This window comes from Peromyscus eremicus, chromosome X (genome assembly GCF_949786415.1).
Source record: "Peromyscus eremicus chromosome X, PerEre_H2_v1, whole genome shotgun sequence".
In the NCBI taxonomy this organism is placed as follows: Eukaryota; Metazoa; Chordata; class Mammalia; order Rodentia; family Cricetidae; genus Peromyscus; species Peromyscus eremicus.
This window is the reverse complement of record NC_081439.1, coordinates 67,178,364-67,204,577: the sequence shown is the minus strand read 5'-3', so window position 1 is coordinate 67,204,577 and position 26,214 is coordinate 67,178,364. Positions and strand designations below refer to the sequence as shown.

Below are 26,214 nucleotides of genomic sequence, written 5' to 3'. Positions count from 1 at the left end.
TTAAACAATAAGTGTGAATATAAATACAATCTATAGATGAATAAAGAACTAAAACTACATTAGTATTACACAGGAAAATTTCCACTGATTATATTGTAAGTCTACTCTTTGGGGCCTATGCAGTCTGACAGAACTCTAGATTGATGCCTTTTATCCACTTTATTATTGTTGAATATTCTAAAATATTATAAATTATAAATCATATTCTTATTTCTATATTTAGAAGATTTCTAAAAATTTCTATCAACATTTGAAGGTTAATAAAAATGTCGTAGAAGACCTTCAAAATATCCATCGGGTGTGATTATTGTACTTGTGCCCTTTACAAAGACTAAAGCAGTGAAGTCTACAAGTCATATGTACAGTATGCTTGTGAAAAGTTTCTTATGTATTTAAACACTTTTAGAATGTGAATAACATGCAAATATATATCCTGTCAGTAGCTATACATGGAAGAACTTTGCTCACATTATATCTATGAAATCCCTAAGTAATTGTACAGTTAGAATTTTTAAAGTAATATCATATGCTTTACTCCAATGAAGATCACTGTAGATTGCTTCTTAGGTCAGAGTATGAAGAGTTAACCTTATTTTACCCGAATGAAATCTATTAACATAGAAAATTTTCCCTACCCTGCCTCCATGGAGCACACATTATGTATTTATAGGAAGGAGAATGCTGTTTATTGTACCTTGCATGGCAGCACTGTCATGAGGAGTCCCATTATTTTCTATTTCAATATCTGGAATTCCAGTATCTGAAAGAATTGGCATTCAGGATTAAGGTACAATTCTTTGTTTTCTGATTCCATCTAAAGAAAAATCGCAGCAAGCCAATATTTCGGTATTATACATAACACAAGACTGTGAGGAGTATTTTTTTTTGGTCTGCAAATATGTCTCTCTCTATTAAACTTTTTTGTTTTTTTACATTATAATATAATTAAATCATTGCCATTCACACTCTGCCCTTCAAGCCCTCACATATGCTCTTTCTTTATCTCCTTGAAATTTAGTCTCTTTTTTCATTAATTGTTGTTGTTGTTATGTGTATATACGCAGTTTTTGTTTTGTTTAGTTTCCCCTCCCCTTCCTTTCTTTCTTTTGACATTTCTATTGTTAATGGTAGGGAGGAATTTTACATACTATAACTGAATTATGCAGTTAAGAATATATTTCCAGGTACATGGAAAGTTCTAAAGATGTATTCTAGGAAAATAACTGTCTATATAAAAAGAGAAAAACAAACCACTAAAACTACTCAGTTAACATGTTCGGATGACAGAACAACCAAAATATGATACATACAATTGACTAAACTGAAGCAACTCAACTTTATAGTGTAGTTTCCCCTTGGAAGATATGATAGTGAATGATACTCGTTTATGTCAAGTGCAAGGGAAACTGATATTCACATGGTGATTTGTAGTTTTATATGAGTGCATGAATAAATGTGTTATGATTGTGCTCAGATAATTTACACAAGCTAGTGATTATATTGTAAAAAGGTTATGTGTGTAGGGGGGTTACCTGAAAATTTAATTCACATTGTATCTGAATCAATTGAAGCAATCTTAGGTGATTAATTTAAATCTTATCATAAAATAAAAATAGAAAAAATTCAATTACCATCCCTTGATTCAAGCACCCCTTTACATAGAATCTTCAAGGATTTATTTAGGATTCCATTTCAAATGGATTCTTCCTGAGGACCTCAATATAGATACATTCTGCATTAAATATCCACCTACAATTTTTTTCTTATATCTCCCAGAGAAAAGGCTATTTTGGTTTGACATATGACTTATAACACATAACCTAAAATTATACTCTTTGTCAAAGCCTCTTCCTTTCTTTCTCTCTTTGTTCAGGTTTTCATTTGTGTGCCTTACCTTTCAACATCCTCAGACCACTGTCACTAGCTGTAGCTTGTTTCAGTGCCTGCTCCACTTGCTCTCGGCGCTTTGATTCAAATTCCAAGGCTTCCTGAAGTTTCCTCTTAGCTTTTTTCTCCTTTTTCAGACGCTTTTGCATTGTACCTAAAATGTGGAAAAGTAGTTTGCAAATGCATGCTTAATGCAGCATTATTGCTGAGTTCAATGATACAAGTATACATTGTATATCGATACAAGTATAAAAGCAAAGAGCCATAAATGTAGCAGCTAACATATGATTAGCTTCTTTTGGTGTTTTGTTGACTGTAGTTGAGTGACAGCATCGATTTATCTTTACTGTCACATTTCTAATATGTATGCTCTCTCATACACATGTATCTATACAATGTGGCAGTTTGCTGGGAAAATTATTGTCTAACGTCATACTACATACATTTAATAATTGTTAAATATTTTATAATTCCTGGAAGAAATACTATTACTCATTAACTTATTGCTAGTCATATTTCAAAATTCAAAAAATAAAATACATAAATACTCATCAAGTATTATTTTATTCTTTAAAAATGAAAGTAGCAAGTGTGTCTTTCTCTGAAATGTTACCAATTGAAGCAATAAACAAATGGTTATTCATTTAAATAATTCTGTTTCTCTCCCTCTTTCCTTCCCTTCCTACACAGACACACAAACTCATATACATCTTAATGAGAATAACTTTCAGCAATGATTATATAAGCAAGCTATAAAACTGCAATCACAGTAAGGAGTCTCTAGTAAGCAGAAAGGCTAAAGAAGAGCTAAATAACAATTCCAGCTCAGTTCTCAGAGCTTTCTATCTCAAAGAGAAACTTTATTGCCATAATATAAACATTATTTCTAATCTCTGAAAACTTAATATTGTAGATCCTCAAACAGTAAAATTGGTTTCCATGAGAGTATTGGTTCACAACTTCCTATTTCATTTTAAAAGTACATTATATAACTAAGGAATTATATGATATTTAAAAATGCTAAAAGAGATTATATATATACTATACTTTAAATGGATCAAAATATTGGAATAGCCTAGGTTTTAGTTCTAGTCATTTTACATACGAATATGTTTTCAATAACTTGAAGAGAGTCAGTTACCTAAATAAATTATTGTATAACTGAAATAAAAATTCAGCAATCCAAGATGAAAAGTAGATTTTTTTTGAGACAGAGACAGAAAATATTGTCTTTTGTTATTTTTATGAAAGATGGTTAAGTATGGTTGAAAATGAAATTATTTTGCTATTGTAATTGTATTCAAATGATTATTAAAATACATTAACAAATTATTTCAATTAGAAAAAGTAGTCTACTGAAATATAATCTTAGAGTGATATTACTTTAAAGTTGTTAATAAGAACTTTCCGACCTTCCTTTTCCATGATATACACTTAAAATACACTTAAAAGTTGAGTAAACTAGGTATGAAATATTCAATAAAGCAAAAGAAATTTAAATTATTTTCTGATTCAGTTATTGTTACTATGTTTTATAGAAATAAACAGTTTCAGAATATTAGCAAGGATAGTATAGTAGTTTTCTATAATTACATTGGTTATTACACATAAAGTTTAAAATAGTGCTTGGCACATAAACAGTTAATAAGCATTGGCTTACATGAGCAGTAGTATTGTTAATAGTAAAAATGGTAATCACTGGTAGTAATTATAATGATAACAGCAGTGGTATTATTTTAAAATGTGCTAAGTGTATTAAATATAAATAAGTCACAGGAAATATCATAAAATACACAGAATGATCCTATCTTGTTAAAAGACAATAGATGTCAATAATAAATGTATCCAAAGGGTCTATTAAAAGTTAGTTCGCAGATATTAGGATGTGTGGATCTCTAAAAGTTGGAAGCTAATTTTGCTATATGTAGTAGATTTTCATGAGTCAATTTAAAAATCTTGTATCTATCATATATATATTTCATATCTGATGTTTGCAGAGTAAAAATGTTCCCTACTAAGGAGTATAAATTAGCATGACTAAATATGATATTTATTTCATAGGCTAAATATCAGAAACATAGTGCTTTCCATACTTTTAAAAATATAGTTTTTGTAGCAATGATTTTTTTAAGAAAAATGTTTAATTCTTTATAATACCATGATTGGAATTCTAATTTTAACCTGAACAAGTGATTCCTAAACCTATAGGAAAATCTTCTAAGACCAATTTCATGTTACAGTGTAATACACAGAAGTATTAAATTTACTGAATTTTACTGAGCTGGAAGGATCCTTCAGTCTTCAGTGAAATGTCCAGATGATGAAGTCTCTCTCCTGCTTGTGCCTCTGCTTTCACACTTCAACTTTACTATTCATTTTAGGCTTTCTGATTTTTCCATAAGAAGGGTAATCAGGGAATGGAAGGAAACTGAAACTGGTATTATCTACTTTGCTGCTTTTTAGTGTTTTATGGTAAATGTAAAGCTGTGGGAGTTATTTATAAAGTTTAATTTGAAAGTTTTGTATGATATTCAAATAGCCTAGTCCAATTTATATAATTTATTGTGTACAATTTACACTTTTAAAAATTAATTCTATTTTGAATAATACAGTATTCTTCTAATTTCTCCTCTTTGTCTCCATATATTTCTGTTATGCTAGTTTAATCCTTATTAATATTGTTTGTATGAGAGCAATCTATCCATTTGGAATATTTCCTTGCTTTCAGTCTCACATCAATCCCAACCAGAGACTCAGAGAGTTTGCTGTGAGACTGTGTCTCCTAGTAATATCAGAAGCTATACCCTTAACATTTCACCAACTGACTGCCCAAATGTGAGCTGAACAAAGACAAAACCAATGGACATGCCAAAGTTAATGGGGAAAAGCCCAGGAGGCTTCAAATGAGTACGTGACCAAGGAAATCTGGAAGTGAGAGAGGTAGTCTTCTCCATGGAAGAGCACACAAATTGGTTGTTCAGTGCCTAAAAAACTTACCAACAAGTAACATTATATAGACAGAACAGACTATATTAAGATATATATATATATATATATATATATATATATATATATATATATATATATATACATATATACTTATATGTACACAATAACAATTAGGGAAAAACAAAGCCATGAATTAGAAGGAAAGTTTGGAGGGTGATAGGAGAAGGTTTAAAGAAATGTAATTATATTATATTCTCAATAATAAAATTGAAAAAAATACCTCATCATTAGAGTGAACTGTGCAATATAAATTAAGCCAGATTTCTCCCTTGCTTACCTTCTCATATTTTTCATTGTTTGCAAGGTAAAATCCAAGGTCATCATTTACACAGTAAAAACTTTTCTTCATAATTTAACTTGTACTCCTGCTGTGGTATGCCTTTCTGTATGCTGTGAATATGTGTAGCTCTGATTGGTTGATAAATAAAGCTGCACTGGCCTATGGCAGGGCAGCATGGAGCCAGGCAGGAAAATCCAAAGGAGATAGAAAAGGAGAAAGGAGAAGCAAGAGATGCCATCCTGCTGTCCAGAGAGCAGCATGTAATGGCACACAGGTAAAGCCACATAACATGTGGTGATATATAGATTAATAGAATTGGGCTGAATTTAAGATATAAGAGCAAGAAAAATGAGCCATAGGCTATGGCCATGCAATTTGTAATTGATATAAGCCTCTGTGTGTTACTTGGATCTGAGCGGCTGCAGGACCGGGCAGGACACAGCAAAACTTCTGACTACATACTCTCATCTTCCTGCATCATCTCTCACCACGCAATTCATTAGACTCAAAGCCACTCAAAAATCAAACTGTATACACTCACTTGTGTATAAGGATTTTTGTTTGTTTGTTTGTTTCCATGCCTATACTAATACACACTATTTAAACTGAAAGCTTGCGTGCCCTTTTTATTTTTGACTATAAGGCTCAGATTCAGGCATGAGCTTCAGAAGATATTCTTCTGTGTAGCTTTGCATCTTTCCTGGAACTCGCTTTGTAGACCAGGCTGGCCTCGAACTCACAGAGATCTGCCTGTCTCTGGCTCCTAAGTTCTTGGATTAAAGGCATTTTGGAATTTTCTGGTTGTGTTAGGCTTATACAATATAAATCCTTCTACGAGAGAGACTGAGTTTCATTTACTTTATAATTATATAATATAGCTCCCTGTCTAGGGAAGAGTACATATTTTATACTTAAGGCCAGGTGACAAAATCTATGCCTAAATAGAATTTATCACTTTATAAAAGAACCATAGCTATGCATGTTTTCAAATCTGTAACTAGTCCAAATACAAATGTCGTTCATTATCTCTTAGAGAAAAACTTTCATATTACTATGACTTAGTTATTACTATTTGTTTTTAGTTTTTTATTCATTTTTAGCAGTTATAGGATATTCCTACAAGTGTTTCTACAAGCAAGAAAATCATTTCCAACACAATATTCACCATTTAATTGAACTTGTTCAACTTACTTCTGCTTTGAAGCTCAACTGCAAGTTGTCTCTCCAGATTTTCTCTAATTTCTCTTTCTCTGTAGAGCTCTATTCGAAGTTCCTTCTTTTCTTGCTGAATCTGCTTCTCCTGGATGCGAGCATTATCCAAAGCCACTTTCAGTAGACCCTGTCAATGTACAGCAAATGACATGCAGTTCATCTTATCCGTTTTGAATTCTCTAATATGAAATAATTTATGTAGGTGCTAATGTCTTGTATTACATTTATTTTGTTTATAGAAATATTGTTGACCTGAATGTTGGTCAACAGAGTCTCCACGGAGGACAGACTATCAGCAAAAATGAATGGTCCAGGGAATCCAGGGGACAATGCCTGTCCAGGAGCCAACTGGATCTTGTCCAAGGGTGACTTCATCATTGGAATTTGAGTTGGTACTTCTTCTGTAATGATAAAATTAATGTCAGATGGTTCACAAATTAACAATCTAAATGTTTCACCAAGTCATTTCTAATAGACGTATATAACAATTTTCTTTTTAAAACTAAATTATGGGTGCTCAAATTTTGTCAAATCCATAAACTAGACAACCAGATTGCTAGACAACCAGATTGCTACCAACAGATGTATAAGTTGGCATCTATTTCTTTCAGCACTGTCTATCTATGAATCCACCTACTCATACAGTATCATTATTTTTAATGCCTTCATTGATATATAATTTGCATACAATTAATATATTTTAAATACAATTTTAATTTTTAGTAATTATACACAACATATTAAGCATGACAACAAATTCATCTCAGAAAAATCTCAGTTTTTCCACAATATTCTTCATAACTATGTGCAGATAGTCTCCATTTGCCATCTAGTCCTTGGTAATGATTGTTCTACTTTGTCATTAATGTTTTCTCTTTTATCAGCATTTCACATAATAGAATCATAAAATATGTGGCATTTTTGTCTTAAGATAATTTTACTTTAGCATCATATTTTTTAATATTTATACATGTGTGGTCATTTTTCCTTTTCAATACTAGGTGGAATTTCTTTGTGTGAATATATCAACTTTTATATAGATATTATCTACTTGCTGGAAATGGGACATTTTTCAATGTTAATTCTAAATTTGAGGATTATTATCTATAAGAAAACTGCAAGTCCTATCTATTCTCATCTTTTATTTTTAAAGAATCTTCTATCAAGTCTTGGACACTTAAATGAGATTATCTCTTAGTTTCAGATACTGACACATCAATAGAAATTTTTATTAAGGTATTTCAGAACTGTTTAGGACAGAAATAACTGGAATTTCTTTTTTTTTCATGAGAGCCTAACAAGTTGACTATCTATATGAATTATGGTTAACAATCTCTTAAGTGACTTGCATGAAATATGTAGTAGTTTCCTCTATATCTGGAATAGGAACATTTTTTTTTAAATTTCAAGTAAAAGTTCCTAGGGAGATAATCTTGGGATTAAAACAAACTCAGTTACTAATATTTCAATATTCATGCATAGAATGTCTTCTATCATAAGAGTTCAGTTAATCTATTCATTGAAGTTTCTGAATTTCAGTAATGACATATCAAACTTTGAAAAATACATTTCTCTGTGATTGTAAAATTCTGCTAGTAAATATGTTTGAAATAGACTCACTAAAAAAAACTAGGTTTGAATTGAATTTATATCTAACCAGTTTCATATGGTATATAAATAACTGCACTACAAAAAGTCTATCTTTTGGCCTGTTTTCTGTAGATACTAACTTGTCACATAGACTTCACTTTTCAGTTGGAAGCATATGTATGTATATATATATATATATATATATATATATATATAGTCTTTAAGTGTGTGTGTGTGTGTGTGTGTGTGTGTGTGTGTGTGTGTGTAGAACCTTGAAATCCAATGATTTGACAGTCGTCCTGTTTTGTTGTGGAATTTCTTGTGTGGGAAGTTGTGGCATATAATGGTAAGAATCTTCTGGGAGTTTTTTTTAATGGGACAGCATTATCTCTTAACAAAATGCTCTATTTTTATTAATAAATTCTTTTTAAGGTTTGTCGAGATAGGGTTTCTCTGTGTAGTTTTGGTGCCTGTCTTGGATCTTGCTCTGTAGACCACGCTAGCCTCAAACTCACAGAGATTTGCCTGGCTCTGCCTCCAGAGTGCTGGGATTAAAGGCATGTTTTACATGTCAATCACAGATCCCCTTCTCTTCTCTCCTCACACTCCCCTCCTCAAGATTATCCCCCACTTCTCCCCCTCCCTCCTCTGAAAAGGTAAGGCCTCCCATGGGGAATCAGCAGAGCCTGGTACATTCAGTTGAGGCAGATCCAAGCCCCTCCCCCTGCACCAAGGCTATGTAAGGTTTCCCATCATAGGTAATGGGCTCCCAAAAGCCAGCTCATACACCAGGGACGGATCCTGATCCTACTGCCAGGGGGCCCATTAAGCACATCAAGCTACCCAACTGTCTTGCTTATGCAGAGGGCCTAGTCCAGTCCCATGGAGGCTCCACAGCTGTTGGCCTAAAGTTCATGAGTTCCTACTAGTTTGGCTTGGTTGTCTCTGTAGGTTTCCTAAATCATAATCAGATTGGTGAATACTCTAACTGCCATCATAGAGCCTTCATCTAGTAACTGATAGAAGCAGATGCAGAGATCCAAAGCCAAGCACCATGCTGAGCTCCAGGAGTCCAGTTGAAGAGAGGGAAGAGGGATTCTATGATAAAGGGGCATCAACATAATGCTCTTAATTTAAGTCATCTTTATGTTTGATACTTTTCTAAGATCAATAAGGTCTACAATGTTAAGTGGTGATACTAAATAATAAGGCTTTCTACGTTCAATGAGCTATGCGGATGTTGTTTTTGGCAACTGGGCCCCTCTGTCAGTTTTGGAGAGTGATTCTCTGTCCTAGCATCAGCCTAGGTTGTTTAGAGATTTCTAACAGACAACTTCAGCCAACAACTCGACCAATCAACCTGGCCAACCCCTGGACCACTGGCTACAAAAGACTGCCAGCTCAGACTTGATGTCCTCCATTTCTAGGAGTCATCACTAGGGTCATCCTCATAGATTCCAAGATGTTTCCACTGCAGGGTTCCCACACTGTCCCCCCAAATGGCCTCCAATTCCAACTGTCTCTCCCTGCACTCTCTCCCTCTATTGTCCACCCCACACACCTGATATTTTCTATCCTGTCCCCACCCACCCCCAGTCCACCTGAAAAATATACATAGATTGAGCTGGTGCCTGCATGAAGCTTTTTCCCCTATGTTCTAGTCTCTTTGGCATGGGAAGGTACTCTAAAGGATACAGAAAGAGAATCCTGTATACCAACCCAGCCACAAAAACCTCAATCTACAATCTGTCCTGCTGGCAATATGTGCTGGACCAATGGTGGTGTAGAACTTTTGGGAGTTAAACCAATGTCTGGTTTAATTTGAGGCCCATGCCATGAAAGGGAGCCCATGTCCTATACTGCCCGGATCTCTGAGAACTGGAGATGGCATAGCCCAGAGACCTAGGGTAGAACCAAACAGGACTGGTCAAATAATAATAATAATAATAATAATAATAATAATAATAATAATAAATTAATTAAAAACCAGTGATCCTTATGATATTCTCCTATACTCATAGATGGTGCCTTGTCCAGTTGTCATCAGAGAGGCTTCCCCCAGCAGCAGATAGGAATGGGTGCAGAGACCCACAGGCAGACATTATGTAGAGAGATAGAGGGGAGGAGAGAGAGAGAGACAGAGAGAGACAGAGACATAGACAGAGATACAGAGAAAGAGAGAGACAGAGACAGAGACAGAGAGAGTCAGTACAAATTGGAGGTTTCCAGTGGGTACCTTCCATCAGAGCTCGAGGAACCCCACAGTAGAGGGGGAGGAAAGGTTGTAGGAGTCAGAGGGGATGCAGGACACTAAGAGAACATGACCCAACAAATCAACTAAGCAGGGCTCACATGGGCTCACAGAGTTTGAAGTGGCAATTATGGACATACATGGGTCTTGACCAGGTCCTTTGCATATATGCTATGACTGTTAGCTTGGGACTCCTAACAGTGGCAACAGGGTTATCTAACTCTTTTGCCTGCTCTTGGGACTCTTTCTCCTGTCAGGTAACCTTGTCCAGTCTTGGTGTGAGGGATATTGCTTTGTCTTGTTGTATTTTCTTTTGTGGTATTTGGTTGTTGTCTCTTGGAGTCCTGCTCTTTTCTGAAAGGAACAGGAGGAGGAGTAGATTTGGGGAGAGAGGAGGTGGGGAGAAGCTGTGGGGTGTGGAGGTAGGGAAAATTGTGGTCCTGAAGTGTTGTATGAGAAAAGAATCTACTAAAAAGTCAACTGTAACTAGAGATGTCAAAAATTAAAAATGTTCCTCAAAATAAATTAATAAAAATATAACATAAATAAATAAAGTTTTCAATTATTTGAATTTTAATACAAAAAGCATATTTATCTGTGGTGATACATTTGTAATCTAAGAAATAAAGCTTGCCTGAAGATCAGAGGACAGAGTTAGACATATTTAGGCAGTGATGGCACACAACTTTAATCTAAGCACTCGGCAGAGATCTGCCTGGACTTCTATGAGTGCAAAGTCACACTGGGATACACGAGATTAATCCAGTCTAAAAGAGAAACAGAGCCAGGCACACACCTTTAATTCTAGCACTTGGGATTACACACCTTTAATCCCAGCACTTGGAAGGTTGAGACAGGAAGTGATATGTCTGGGCAGAGAAAGGAATATAAGGCAGAATGAGACAGGAACTCAGGCTCTTGCAGATGCTCTGTCAGGCAGAGGAGTGACTGGTGAGGTAAAAGGTGGTGTCTGTGGCTGCTCTGCTTCTCTGATCTTTCAGCTTTCACCCTGATACCTGCCTCCGGGTTTTTATTATAAGACTATGTAGGATTCTTGCCTATTAGCCTCAAAGGTTTTTATAAAATCCAAAAATATCATATTAATATTTTTGACAGAAAGTTATAACAATTATTTTCCCAGACATTGTATTTAATTTTTTTCTAAAGGATCATTTTGATTATAGTTACATGGTGCATGTTTTCTACAGCACCTTTTGGCTATATTTCCATAACCTTTAATTATTCCAATATGAATCATGAAAATTGCTGGGAGGTGGGAGCACATACTTTTAATCTCAGTACTCGGGAGGCAGAAGCAGGAGGATCTCTGTGCTTTTGAGGCCAGCCTGGTTTACAAAGTGAGGTTCAGGACAACTACTACTGTTACACAGAGAAATCCTGTCTCGATAAACCAAAAATAAATAAATAAATAAATATTAACCCTAATGTATTTGTAGATTTTTGAGACAGGGTTTGGCTATGTAGCTCTAGATGGTCTCCAATGCTCCATCTTTCTGCCTCAGCCTCATGAGTGTTCAGTTCATGAGTTGTGACTTCAGGCACACACCACTATACAAACTAACCTAAACATTTTATTGAATCTCAATCCCTCCCTCCTCTCTCCTTGTCTTCCTTCTTTCTGTCTTTCCCTTCTGCCCCCTTCTTATCTCCCTCTAATGGTAAGTATGAAACTTGTAAACAATTATTCAGGTAGGAATCAGCAAATTGTGAATTATGTAAGCTTCATTCACAAACATGCCATATTTGAAATGATTTTTGATAAAAATAAAATGCCTAAGTCCTAAAACCTGTCTCAGCAAACATCACTAATGCTTTTAAATAAACTTCACAACTGGTTAAGAAATGTTCTTTGTTTGTTCGTTTTTATCTATATATTGTCTTCTCTATGTGGGCACAGGAAGTGTGTGAAAGGTAAGACTTCATAAGTTTTTCTCAATATGTACAACAACTAGAGAAGTTCTACATCTCTACTTTGAAGATTATAAATCAAAGTCAAATTTATATATGCCAGGACATTTATTCGTTAAGAATCAATTGCTACAGAGCATTGACTTCTTGCTGAATCAGAGACAACGTAATATGCCCTGAATAAATATTTTTGTTAGTGACAGAATTTACAATTAATGGATTTCTTGTCCTATATCACTCACTGCAAACTGATAACTTCAGTAGTGAAAATCTGAGACATTCTTTATGAAAAGGAAAGCGATATATTCAACATGCATAAAACATAATTATAAGCACGTTAAAATCACTAGAAGTCTGCTTTTTGAAGATGAAAGAAATACCATTAAATTGGCTGAAAGGAAAATTGTTATTGATTATGAAGACAGGTTGCATGGTCTATAGTTTGTAATGTTACTGTACAGTAGATTGAAGTTTCAAAATAGTATTGCTCTTCTTTAAAGATATAGACACAGCTGAATTAGGTGCTGCTTGCTGCAGTGAAGATCAAATGCAAAAAGAATCATATTTCATCAGACCTAGTCAACTCCAGGAAAATAAATAGAAATATAAGAGGTATGCAGGCAATGATTCATTTTGATAATCTGGCCCAAGAGAGACACATAGAGACAGCACACAGATCTAAGCTTCTACCAAAAGACAAATAGGACACAGAGGGTGGGAACTGGGATGACAGTATAGCAGAGGTCACATCGATTTTCAGCAGCAGTTTTCACACAGATGAGATAACCCTGGACTCTATTTGGACCATTGTTCATATCCTACCTGTCCCACAAGCAATAAATTTTCTGGTCCCAGAAAAAGGGCAGTAAAGAAGAAGGATTCTACTTATGACTTCTTATGATTAAGTTTCTGGGCTAACCAAACATGCTTTTCACATCAAGGTCACATTGCATGTTAAGGTCTGTAATAGCCCAAATCTGGTAGAAGTATATTATGTTTTAGTGTACATGAGTGGAAACTGTCAAACTATTCTTTGGGATTTTTTTCCTGACTTCAATCGTGTGCTATGAAAAACGACTAAGAAATGCATCGGAAGTTGATTTCAGTCATGCAATAGGCCTTGACGTCTGAATGCCATTTATATTTTGCTCACAGTCTGAATAAATACACTGCTGTGTAGAAGTTTACTAGGTAAGCTTACATAAACCTAATGGACAATGAAATTAAAAACAGAAACATGGACTGGAAGTTAAGATCTTCTCTCTGTAAGTTCTAGAAGTGGTTTCGTTTGAATATTTTCATTTAAAAGGATTGCATTCAAAATGTTTATATAAAAAAACTTCATCAGCACACATAATAAAATGGTATAAACTGAAAGTGTAATGACAGGACAACAGCATCTAGCCAAGGACATGGACAAACTCTCCGCTTATTGAAGCACAGCGGAGACGGCGTTTAGTGAGCCTGTTTGTTAAACCTGCAATGCTTTGTAATAGCACTTGGGAGTCAACTCACAGAACAAGCTCTTTATTTTAATTTCTTCTTTCAGGCCAAGATGAATATATGTAAAAGCTGAGAAAAAAGTTATTTGTAGAATAAAAAGGAAGTATGGAGTAAATGCTCTGAATGGAAAAGTCCCTTTGAAAATTAAAGTCAAGGCTGCTGCAGCTGTTTTACATGACTGCAGTGTTTATTCTGTGTCTTTCATGGACTTAAGCCTTTCCTCTGGGAATTGAAAATTGTGACACAGGCATAGAAACTGAACACAGCTGACTCACTGAGCACTGGAAAAATGCAGATACCTACCAGTCATCAGTTTTATTCTTTAACAAATAAATTATACTCCATTATTTGATTTGAGAGCTTTTCCCTAAATACAGCTGGCCCACGGGACTCTCCTTTGTCGATATCATTAGTGTTACAATCAGCACAAGCAAGACACCTGCTTCCCTTTTCCAAACTGTAGAACAATAACAACAACAAAATGACCAACTGCTGTGTAATGATGTGACCTGCATGAATATAAAGAGGCATTCATAGTCTCAGCTGAACAACGACTCTTCAAGTGTTGCCATTATCTAGTGCAGAAAATAAAAAATTTGATCTCCAAATTGTTACATTTCTTTAGGTACAGTAAATAAAATATTACAGAGAAATAGAAACAGAAAGGCAGAGGCAAAGGAATGAAGGGCTGAAAATCTGTGCAACAGAGATGTAATAAAGTACAAAGTGAGTATGATCCCAGTATGTTTTGGATCCTTAGATTAGAAAATTAGCTTTCTAAACAAGGAATTAGAATTAAATCCTCTTGCAGATAAAGCATCTCGTCTAGAACAGATACTATGCCTAATGCAAGTCTTGGACAAAAGAATTATGAAATTTAGTCCTTGTCATTAAGGAGCTAACATATTATTTTGGAACAAAAAGAAAGTATGTTACAGAGTGAAAAGTTGAGCACAAACAGTGCAGCATACACTGCTAACTGCCACTAGGAATGTTAAAAAAAAAGAGATCTGTAGCATTGAACAAATATGTGAAATACATATGTTCATTCTACCTGAAAAGCGTTCACACTGTCTGTCCATAGAATTATACTCTACAGGAGATTAAGTGTGGGGAAAAAAAGAAAATATTCCTGGTGTATATTGGTAAAACACTGGACTAAACGGTGAAAAAACAGCTTTTTTTAACGTAAGTGCTGAAAGAAGCATTGCAAGTTTTATTGTGAAATAATATTTTGAGATAACATAATTTTAATATGGATGTGTCCAAAAATGTTCCATTGTATATGCTTTTACTAAAACCATGGTTAGTGTTTTATGAATTCAAATTTTCAGAGGACACACTGTTTTCCTTCTTCACTTGTTAAATAGTTTAGAACAGAACCATTCAGAGCCTTTTAAATACTAACCATTCTAATTTGATTGTTACAATTACACAAACATTAAAATATCAAATTGTACTCTATGGATATGTATAGTAATTATGTGTTACTTAAGATTTCTTAAAAATATAATTCTAAATATTAACATGTGTTGCATGTTGAGATAGGAAAGAGAGTACATACTAAGGAGGCAAAGGTTGGGGAAATAGAATGCTCCAGTTTTGCAAACTATATAGAGTTGAACCTTGCCTGTATCATTTGAAAGACTCTGGGAAACCTGTGTGTGCCTCTGTTTCCTCAACTGTAAGGTTAGGTAAATAGTGCAGACTGCCTGTTATAATTGTTCTGTGGGTTAATAAACTTCTGCTTGTAAAGTTTTTGGCCAATGTTTGATTCTAATTAAATGAAATGTGAATACTTTTAAAAATAAATGATAGGGTGATTGAATATTTCCAAAAGTGGTAAAGGAGACTACAGTAATGAATTTGACCACCTATAGATGCACAATTTGTTATATATCCTATCTAGAAACACACTTTTCTAAATTAAAACTGTGTGAGACTGGGTTTGCCTCATCTTCCATCATGAAAAGTTGAGTGTACATAGTTCAGTTGCTCTTATCCAGGGCCATTTTGCATCTCAGAGGATATTTGGCAACAACTGCAAACACATTTACTTGGAGACAAGGGAGTGGAGACTATGGGAGCTTGCTACTGTCATCTAGTGGAAGAGCCCAAGAACACTGCAAAGTGACCCCTCCACACACACACTATACCAAACACGGTGTTCTTAAGCAGAGCGGGGAGGGAAATGGATAGAATTCAATATGATAAAAATGCCATAGAGGAATCCATTTCTTTATATGCAAATAAAAAATAATAAACAAGAATTATGTGACCAAATACATCAATACTGGTTGAAAATCTGAGTTTGTGAATTATACAGGGAAAACTCAATGAATGGAATGAACTACATCTTCTTTTCTTCTTAAAAAAGCTACTAATAAGCTTAATGGAAAAATAACGTCAAATTGATTTAGTACTAACAAAGTCCTTTACAAGGTATGTTTTTGCGTGATTATGTATTTAAATTGTGGTGGTAGCCTTCATTCTTTGATCAACATCACCTTGCGAGTTAAAGGTATTATGTACACTCTGCTTAACATTGCAAAATACACTCTATCATTGTCCATTTTTTATACTTCTTTTCTTCCTGTACAGTTTGTTGTCACTTACCATATAATAACATTTACATAATTTTTTTTCATCTCACCAAAATAGTCTCTATGAGATCAGAGCTCTTGTCAGTTTATTGTCATTATTATTATTATAGTTTTATGACCATTGTCTCCCTTAGTGTGTAGAATAAAAACTATGCTGCATCCTTGCAGTGACTGTATATATAGACTGGTTATCTTAAAGCCACCATCTGTTCAATTTCACTCAAAACGACAAGTTTGTACATAAATATATAATTTTATAAGTGTTTTGCAGTTATGTGGTAAGACAAAGGAAGAATGGAAAGACATGAATTGATTCTGGTCTAATCTCATTCTTTAAAAAAAAAGCAATTATTTTATAACTATAGTGATAATTGGAGTTTTGAAAAAACAAAGCTTTCATGGGTATCAGAATGTTTATCATACATTATTGAACTTGTCCAACATATTACAGTCTTTGAACAACAACCAAACAGAAAAATAAGTAAAACATTTTTTTTCTGGCCCACAAATGGTTTCAAATAGAGACTAGTATTTGGCCTGCAGTTTCAGGAAAGACACACATTTTTATATAATCGAACAAACAGCATGTTAAACATACATAAGTTTCTTCTCCAGAAAAACCAGGCTGTCTATTACATGTAAAAGATTGCAAAGAGGAAACTATTTCATGAGTGGAGAAATAATAATACAATCACCTACATCATAAACTGGAAAACCTGAGGCAAAAACAGAGTGAAGGTAAGGTGTAAAAAGTCATTTTAAGAAATATATTTAGCCTAGGTGTTGTGGAGGATAAGTGTTTCCATCAATTAATTGATTTTTCCAGGTATATTATTTTGCTATTCTGGCATATCTGTAAAATGGCCTGAGGGTTTCAATATAGACATGATTTTAGCCTTACTGGGGGGTTCAGCAATCTGTCTGCCTATAGAAGCTGTAAAGCAAGTTTCTCATATTGCATCTCTACCAGGAGATGTTCAGTTATTTCCTCAACTAGAGAAAATTCTCATTTTAATCTGGCACAAATTAACAAAATAACTTTGTTTCTCTGACCCAGCATGCAGATGTTGATTTTAAAATCATTGGTTTTTTTCCTCTAAGTTACCATATGTGTGGAGTGGGTCAATGGAAGATACAAAGGAGTAGTAAGTTAAAATCAAATACCTTACAGAAGTGGTTCTCAATCTTTATAGTGCATAAAAATACCATGTGGGTGGGTCTTTAAAAAGTTTATCCTCCAGTCTATGTGTATTTTATTTAATAAGTCTGGGGTTATTCCTAGAAAGATAAATTTCTTATAAGCATCAAATTTATGTTGATATTGCTAGTATGGAAATCACACTTCTAGGAACTACTAGAAAAGACATGTTTTCTTGAATTTAAAAGATGATTAAAAGGCTGGAGATACAGCTCAGGGATCAAGAGCTCAAACTGCTCTTTCAGAGGGCCTGAGTTTCAGGACCCAGCACTCCAGTCTGGTAGCTCACAACTTCCTGTAACTCTAGGTCTTAAGGATCCACAAAGACACATATACACATAATTTAAAAGTAATAAAAATAAAATTTAAAATGATGATTCATGTTTTCCTATATATAATTGTCTTTTTAACTACTTGAATTTTAGATTAAGATATATTATTATAATGATAACTAACTTTAAGTAGGAATTGTCAATGCCTCAAGAAATAGCACAAAATTAATGAAGCAGACTGTAGTACACACTTAGAGAATCTATGTAAGTTGTTTAATATAATGGATTCATTTGTAAAACAGAATTAGAAAACCAAAATATGAGTACACAAGTAAATGGAAAAATAGTTGCCTTATTAAATGTGATCATTCAATAACTGAAATAAAAGTTCTATGGAATGTAAGATACTATTTACTTTTATCTAGGAGGGTAGAAAGAGACGACAGATTAGAAACCAAAGACTACTCAGAACTAGGAAGATATTTTTAAACAGAAAACTTAGGAGGAACAGTCCATTCAATAAACAAATTATCATTTGTTGCCTCTTATAAATGTTTAATGAGGAAGAAAAAATTAAACATGTTTTTATTTGTATAAATGTTGACCAATAATTTTGTAGTTATATATCAATATACACACATACATAATATTTTTATTTTTCCACAGCATCAGTGATGAAAAATGGATTTTTTTCCAGTGTCTCTACATGGAAGCAAGAGTGGTTATGGAAGACTTTAATGAAACCCCCAATGTGGAGCATTTCCTATGGAAATTAGCATATAGTAATCTCTCAGTAAAGATAGAATCTGAAGCTTTGCTGATGTCCTTGAGAGACAGAGGATGTTTAGAAGACTTGTACTAGATAGCCACTGACTACAGGATTTGCTTATAAGATATCATATATACATATATATTTCTAGGAAATTGAGTGCAGTTCTTAACAATTCATCGACATTTTTGAGCATTGTGTTTTATTTCTCTCTTAAGCAGACAAAATGCATATAATTTTTAAGTAGTGTCTTTCAGATCAGTACATAAGTAGTTGACTATTTCAGGGTCATTGTATTTGAGTTGCATTTTCCATTAACTTCATTTAGATTGCCATTTTCTTCTCAAGGAGACTTTCATGTTTAAGATAAGATTCTTTCCATTAAGAGTGTAGGAAAACAAACTTTATTTTTTCTTGGCATATTTGGACATATTAACACTGAAATTCTTTTACTGACTATTTGTTACAAATATTTATGGATCCATATGGAACAATAGATATTGAAGCAAAGATACAGAAGACATATTTTATATTCACTAACAACCCTGGTACTTGACCATTTTTTCAATGAGAAGGGCATTAATTTGAAAGAAAACTCTAAAATGTTTGGTGACTATGAAACTTGAAATTATTATCATAGCATGTCTGTGCAGATAGTATAGAGTTCATGGTTCACTAGCCTGTAGGCATAAATATACTTATTTCTAACATATTGCTAAGCATGCTTAATGTATTTCAAAGCCTGAAACAAAGGGAAAATTAGACACAGCACACAGTTATAATTCCTTCATGTGGGAAGATGTTGCTACTAAGAGAAGAAGACTATGAACTTCAGTTAGAGGCCTATCTGCATTCATTTGAAAATTGATCTCAGAAAAAGAAAGGAAAAATTGTATTATTAAATTTTCAAATCCCATGACATTTTATATTACAATGAATATATGTATATATCATAGTCACATAGTCACACAATTTTTTCTAATAAATATTTCTTTTTGAAATTTATACAAAGTCCTACAAAATTCAATAATTCATATGAAATTTGGTAGCATAACATTTTCTATATCTATGAATCTTTAAATAGGATAAAAGAAAAATAAACAGAAAATTAAGAGCTAATAGCTAATACACTTCAATATTAATATCATGAGCCGCCTTGAAATAATACCCAACAAATATTGTGCTAGATTCCTATTCTACCAGATTTTATTTATTCATTTAGTGGATAACAGGCTTTACAAATTTACAATGTGGAAGTTTTGGTTGTTTTTAGCTTAGAATCATATGTCATCTATTCCTCCTTATCCTGCATCCATGTTATGCTAGCCTTGGGTGACCTAAAGGAGATGCCTCCTTCATCCATATAGCTGTGTCTATGTGGTTCCCTTAAAGATTGACACATTCCAAATCCTGTTTGATCATGAAGGCGCATCAGTGCTTACTACCATTATGTCCTGTTGCCTATGTTACTCAGGTCCCACTTGGTATTTTTTTCCAGTGTAAATGTCTAATTATCATGTTTTTACATAGGTTTGAAATTATCTCCTCTTCTTGACTCTTCACAATGGATTTTATTTTAAGTTAAAATACCTGTATTAATAAATTTGCAGCCAGGCAGTGGTGGCACACACCTTTAATCCCAGCACTCAGGAGGCAGATCCAGATGGATCTCTGTGAGTTAAAGGCCAGCAAGGTCTACAGAGTGAGATCCAGGACGGGTACCAAAACTACACAGAGAAACCCTGTCTCAAAAATAAATAAACAAAGAAACAAACAAATAAATAAATAGGCCAAATGATCCACAATAAACCTATTATTTTGAAGCATAAGCGGTATCACATATTTAGGAAGAATTTACAAACAGCTCACATTTTAAAATGTGACCTACTACTGTTTCTGTGACAGCATATTTTAAGAAAAACTATTGGCAAATAAAAGGCCATATGAGATGCTATTTCTACCTGAACATTGATATTTGCTGTTCTACAGCATTAGTTCCAAATTCCAAGGAAGATACTTCCTTATCTGGACACTTACATGTTTATAACTCCCTACCATTTTCCTAGAAGGTATAGCCTATGGAAAAAATCTATTATTGATATCTCACAGCTGCTGAAAGCCTTCCAAAATTTGGAGTACATACAGACCACAATTTCAGGTCTCAAATAATTACATTTTATTTACTTTTCAAAAAAAAGAATCATGACATAAAGAAAAAATATTACTATTATTTCTTCCCATGCTTTGATGGGTAGTTCTTGCACAAATGAAAAATACACATAATAAATAAGAGACCTAAAATAGGAATAATTCTTCGGATCTATTCTAATAAAAGAGTGTTATTTAAACTGTATTATATCCATGATAATAGCATCCCTTTACTGGTTTGTGCATACGCATCGAAAATTGTATACCTTGTTCAAATGGAGTAGTATCTTTTGTCAATATTGTTTGTATCCAAGTCTATCCAAGGTGGGTAAATGATGCATCTAGGGAGCCATAGCACTGGTGGAAAACACATTTTCTTATAGTATTTTAGTACTCTGGAAAATTCAGTTGCAAGACAAAATGTTTCACCATAAACATCTTAAAAGCTTTCTGAAGGCAATAGCTGAACAGTTTAAGCAATTTTCAGAATGAGAACAGTTGTTATATACTATAGCTCATTTTAAAAATTTCTTGGACTTTTGCAGGCTCTTAAAAATTTCTATAAAGTTTTAAGTACAATACAATCCATGTGAAATGACAATGATAATGAACTTTTTTGAGGCAAGGTTTCATGTAGCCTAGGCTGGCCTCGAACTCACTATGAAGCCCACAATCACCTTGAACCTGATCTTCCTTTTTCCACCTCCTAAAGGCTGGAATTATAAGGAATGTGCCACAATGCTCAGCTTATGTTGAATTAAAGATAGAACACAAAGCATCTTGTATGCTAGGCAAGATCTCTTCCAATTGAGCTATGGCCCCAGCTCTTAACAGTGAATAATCTTGCTGCCATTGAGTCATAAATATGTGTATAAGAGGATTAATGATGTTGTCTTGTATAAATTGTATAGATATATAAGTATTTGTGTTCATCTACCTCACCATTTAAGGTAGTTCAAAATGGTCATTTTCATATACTTTCCTTATTCCAACAAAGTCATTTTATATTTATATTAGTAATCAATTTTATTTAGTAGATGATATCCACAAAATTTAATAACGATTTACAATTACCTTTCTAAATAATACAGTTACATTAATTAAAATTCCAGCAACTGCTTATGAAAAGACTGTCAAAATATTTAAGCCTCTTTAAAATCTCATAAACAATCATTCTTAAATATATCTCTACTCAGGAAAGAATCAAAAGTATAGTACATTTTTTTCATTTGCATTTGTAAGACACATTGCTATGTAAAGTCTAACCTATGTCACATTATTATTTTGAACATTGGTATTAAAGTCACCTGATATCAATGTCATCTCCTTTAAACAAATCAATATATCCTGAAGAGCCTTTAGTTTTACCCATTTTGGGGCTTTACCCACTACAAAATTTTTAACTACTCAGTTTGACACTCTGTCATAAATTTTCCTCACTTCTATAATCTTTGACACAAATGTCTAAAATATAACTCAACTATTTTAAGATCTTAAATTAATGCTTCAGGATTTTAAATTAATTCTTAATCTTTATATATCAAATTATGCTCTATAGTAAACATTTTGACTACTTCTACACACAACATACCATTCCTCCTTGAAATCCTGTACAAAACACAATATACAGAGCATTTTGTATTATCTACTAACATATGTTTTGTACATTATTATTTACATTTTTATTAGTAATTATTTTTCATATGTCAATTATATATCTTTCACTAAACATTAGACTGTATGAAGATGGAGACCATAGGCTTTACTCTTTGCCTTTGCTTCTTTAGGAACTACTGTTCTGACTTTCACAGAAGATATTAAACAAATATTTGTGATTTGCTTTCTAGGTTACATAGAGTGGGAAGCCATACTAACATTTTAAATGGCTACTTCTACCTACATAACAGATATAAAGGCTTAGAATGCCTAAATATAAAGGTAAGTAGATCTTAGACTCAAAAATCTTGAGAAAGTGGTGTGTGTGTGTGTGTGTGTGTGTGTGTGTGTGTGTGTGTGTGTATGTGTGTGTCAGAATCACTTGAAAACATTTCCTTAAGCCCTCTATTTTGGAGTGAGCTATATTATTATTCTTTAAGAGTCCATTTTCTGATGCAAGGGAAACTCCTAGGAATCTACAAAGATGACCTCAGCTAAGACTCCTAGCAATATTGGATACGTAGACTGAATTGAACATCCTCTGTGATCAGACTGGTGACTACCATAATTGTCATCAGAGAATCTTCATCCAGTAATTGATGGAAACAGATGCAGAGAGCCACAGCCAAACATTTGGCCAAGCTTCGGAAATCCTGCTGAAGAGAGAGAGGACAGATCACAGAAGCAAGAGGGGTCAAGGATATCACAAGAAAACTCACAGAATCAACTAACCTGGCTCATAGGAACTCAGAGTCTGAACCGACAACCAGAGAGCCTGCCTGGGACTTACCTAGGCCCTCTACATGTATAGAACAGTTGTGTAGCTTGGTCTACTCATAGGACTCCTAAAAATGGGAACAGGGGCTGTCCCTAATGCTGTGGCTGGCTCTTGAGATTCTATTCTTCATACTGTGTTGGCTTGTCCAGCCTTAATACAAGGGGAGGTGTTTAGTCTTACTGCAACTTGACATGCGATGCTTTGTTGGTACCCATGTGAGGCCTGCCCCTTTCTGAACAGAAATAGTGGAGAGTGGATAGGGGGTGGGGGATGGAGAAGAGGTGAGGAGAGGGAATGGGAGGAGAGGAGGGAGGACAAACTGTGGTCAGGATGTAGAATAAAAAAAAAATTTTAAAAAGAGTCCATTTCCTAAAAGCCCTTAGCAACAACAGACTAGATATGAAAAAACTGAATTATAAACTTACAGATTCTAACTATTATTTTTATGCTTCCCTATTATGAAAAATAAATCCAATATAGTCTTGAATAAACCACTTAAAAGAAAAGACATCTCAAATTGAGCTTGGTTGCATTTACTTGTTTTCCCAGCACTGGATAAGTGAATGCTGGAGCATCATCAATTTGAAGCTAGCCTGGGTGACTTGAGTTTGAAGGCAACCTTGTGAAAGCTCATACAGACATATGCATCTATGTATGAATTTAGTGATAAAGAAAACAAATCAATTATCTTGCAAAGTTTACACTTTCAGATTAAATTAATTGTACAATTCAGTTTTAATGACAAAATGTTGTGTGTGGTTTCATGTGTTAAAATCAAGTGCATATGAAATCTAAAGCAATTTAATTTTTTACCAAGGTTAGAGTAAGTATGCATTTTTCTTTTAAATAAATCAAAGAATTTATATAAAACAGAGTTCTTGGATAAAAATTAGCAAATTCAAGCATTTAGTCTTTGCTTTTCATTACTCCCACTCTTTTAACTTTGCCATTATTTTATTATTTAGAAAATATATGACATCTATTTCTGCTACCTCATGAAAAAATATAAGTTCATTTCTTCAGCATTGTACATGGAATAAAAAGATCTTCCAGTCTCTCTATACAAACAATGCATTTACACATGAATGGATTGTATTTTATGGAATTTTATATTAGTTCAGTGTTGTTCATAAAGAAACTTCTTGTACCTTACACTAAATTCACACAAAAGAAGGAGGATGAAGCTGAATGTGTTTACGGTTTAATAGACATTGGATAGATTTTTCACCGTTTGAAAATACAATAATTTAAGCATTTAATTGAAAATAATTAAATTCAGGAATATGTTTTTTAAAATTGGATGTATCATGGTTGAAAAGACAGCACAGTCAGTAAAATGCCTGCTGCCTAAATGTCAGGATATGAGTTCAAATCCCCAGCAGACATGTAAATGCCAGGCAAAGCAATACATGGCTGTAACCCCAGTTCTGGGAGGTGGTGAGAAGAGAATCCTTGAAGTTTGCTGGCCAAGCATTCAGTGAAATACCCCATCTCAGAAAAAAAAGTAGAGAAATATTGAAAAAAAATCTAATGTCATACATTAGCATCCATGCTCATGTTCACAAATGCATACAAGTACTGACATGCACACACATCCACAAAAACACATACACCACACACACACACACACACACACACACACAAAAAAAAAAAAAATAGACACAAAAAGCCACTATATTTTAAATCAGTTCTGTCTATTGATATACAGTGAATTATAAGATTCTCCAAAAATACATAAAAATCTTTAAAAGTATTATTGATAACAAATGTAGTCTTCTGGACCTCTATAATTTTCAAGGAGTTGTTATAGCTTAAAATTAGAATTACATACCTAGATTAGCCATAAAAATAAAAAATCATCTGAAGTGTCAATCATCTTTTAAAAACAACCTGTCACTAAATGTCCAAAGTTATGAAATCTTCATGTCAGAGACAAGGGCAATTCTCCCCTTTCATAAGAAACATGAATAAGAGCCAAAAATCTCACGGGAGTCATCATTCTTTTATATAACTAAAACCACAGGGAAGTGCTAAAATTTTACCATTTGAAGTAGCAGTAACAAATTTGTTCTTGTTTCATGAATTATTAATTATAGTTACATATATTTAGATTTATATGGTAAAATGATCTAAACTAGCATAAATTAAGAAGATTTAGCCCATATTGGAAAAACACAGATATGTCTGATTATTTTCCAAAAGACCAATAAATCTTGAAATCCAAGCCACAAATGGAAAGACAAATCATAAAAGGGAAAGTGAAATTAGATGTGAGTTCAGCCTAGAGCTGACCTATGTTCAAAATCAAGTATTTCTGTGTTCTTAGAGCCACATTAAAATTTAAAGAAAAGGTGATATCAAAGTAAATCCCCAATGTACTTACAGATGCTTTCTCTATAATATGAAATAAATGCTTATCTTACTAGCAAGGAGATGGTTGTTCGTTTGTTTGTTTGTTTGTTTGTTTGTTTGTTTGAGACAGGGTTTCTCTGTCTAGCTTTGGAGCCTGTCCTAGAGCTCGCTCTGTAGACCGGGCTGGCTTCAAACTCACAGAGATATACCTGTCTCTGCCTCCCAAGTGCTGCGACTAAAGGCATGTGCCACCACCACCCGGCTTAGTAAAATAGTTTCTTAATGGAGCGATTGCTTTTTTCCTCAGCTCTATAATTCAACTATGGATATTGGGGATACCTTCCATCAACCACAGGGCAAAGGAAAATTTACTACCATTTGAAATGTGAGTATCATCAACAAGAGAATATAATTTGCCATGGATAAATGTCATGGTTACAACTAATAGTTTACATGTCATTGTAGCTGACTATTTAAGATATACCACATGCAAAAGCAAACTAAATTCTATTTACTGGGTTCTCAAATATTATAGTCTATGACAGAGAAGTGATTTGGATCAACTGCAGCAATAACAAAAAACCCACACTATTGTTATGTTATCACATTGTATCATATAGAGATTACATATATTTTTATTTTACTCTACAAACATTACAATTTTTCTAGCCTTGACAGAGTGAACTGAATCTCTTAGATTTTACTCAAAGGTTTCAGAATACAAAATTATATTTTCTATTTATGCTCCTGAAGACATATTTGTCTCTCAGCACTAGA

At 33.8% G+C, this 26,214-nt stretch overlaps 1 protein-coding gene across 1 annotated transcript in view; it reads right to left on the bottom strand.

Moving 5' to 3' along the window:
• Positions 1 to 257: 257 nt before the first annotated feature.
• Dach2 (dachshund family transcription factor 2) overlaps positions 258 to 26,214 on the bottom strand; it is a 470,654-nt gene continuing 444,697 nt past the window's right edge. The window contains exons 9-13 of the mRNA XM_059251490.1: positions 6,641 to 6,789; positions 6,368 to 6,515; positions 1,895 to 2,041; positions 695 to 760; positions 258 to 346 (exon numbers count right to left, since the gene is read on the bottom strand). Of these exons, the coding sequence (XP_059107473.1) occupies positions 258 to 346; positions 695 to 760; positions 1,895 to 2,041; positions 6,368 to 6,515; positions 6,641 to 6,789 (599 nt within the window). The remainder of the gene's footprint in view (positions 347 to 694; positions 761 to 1,894; positions 2,042 to 6,367; positions 6,516 to 6,640; positions 6,790 to 26,214) is intronic.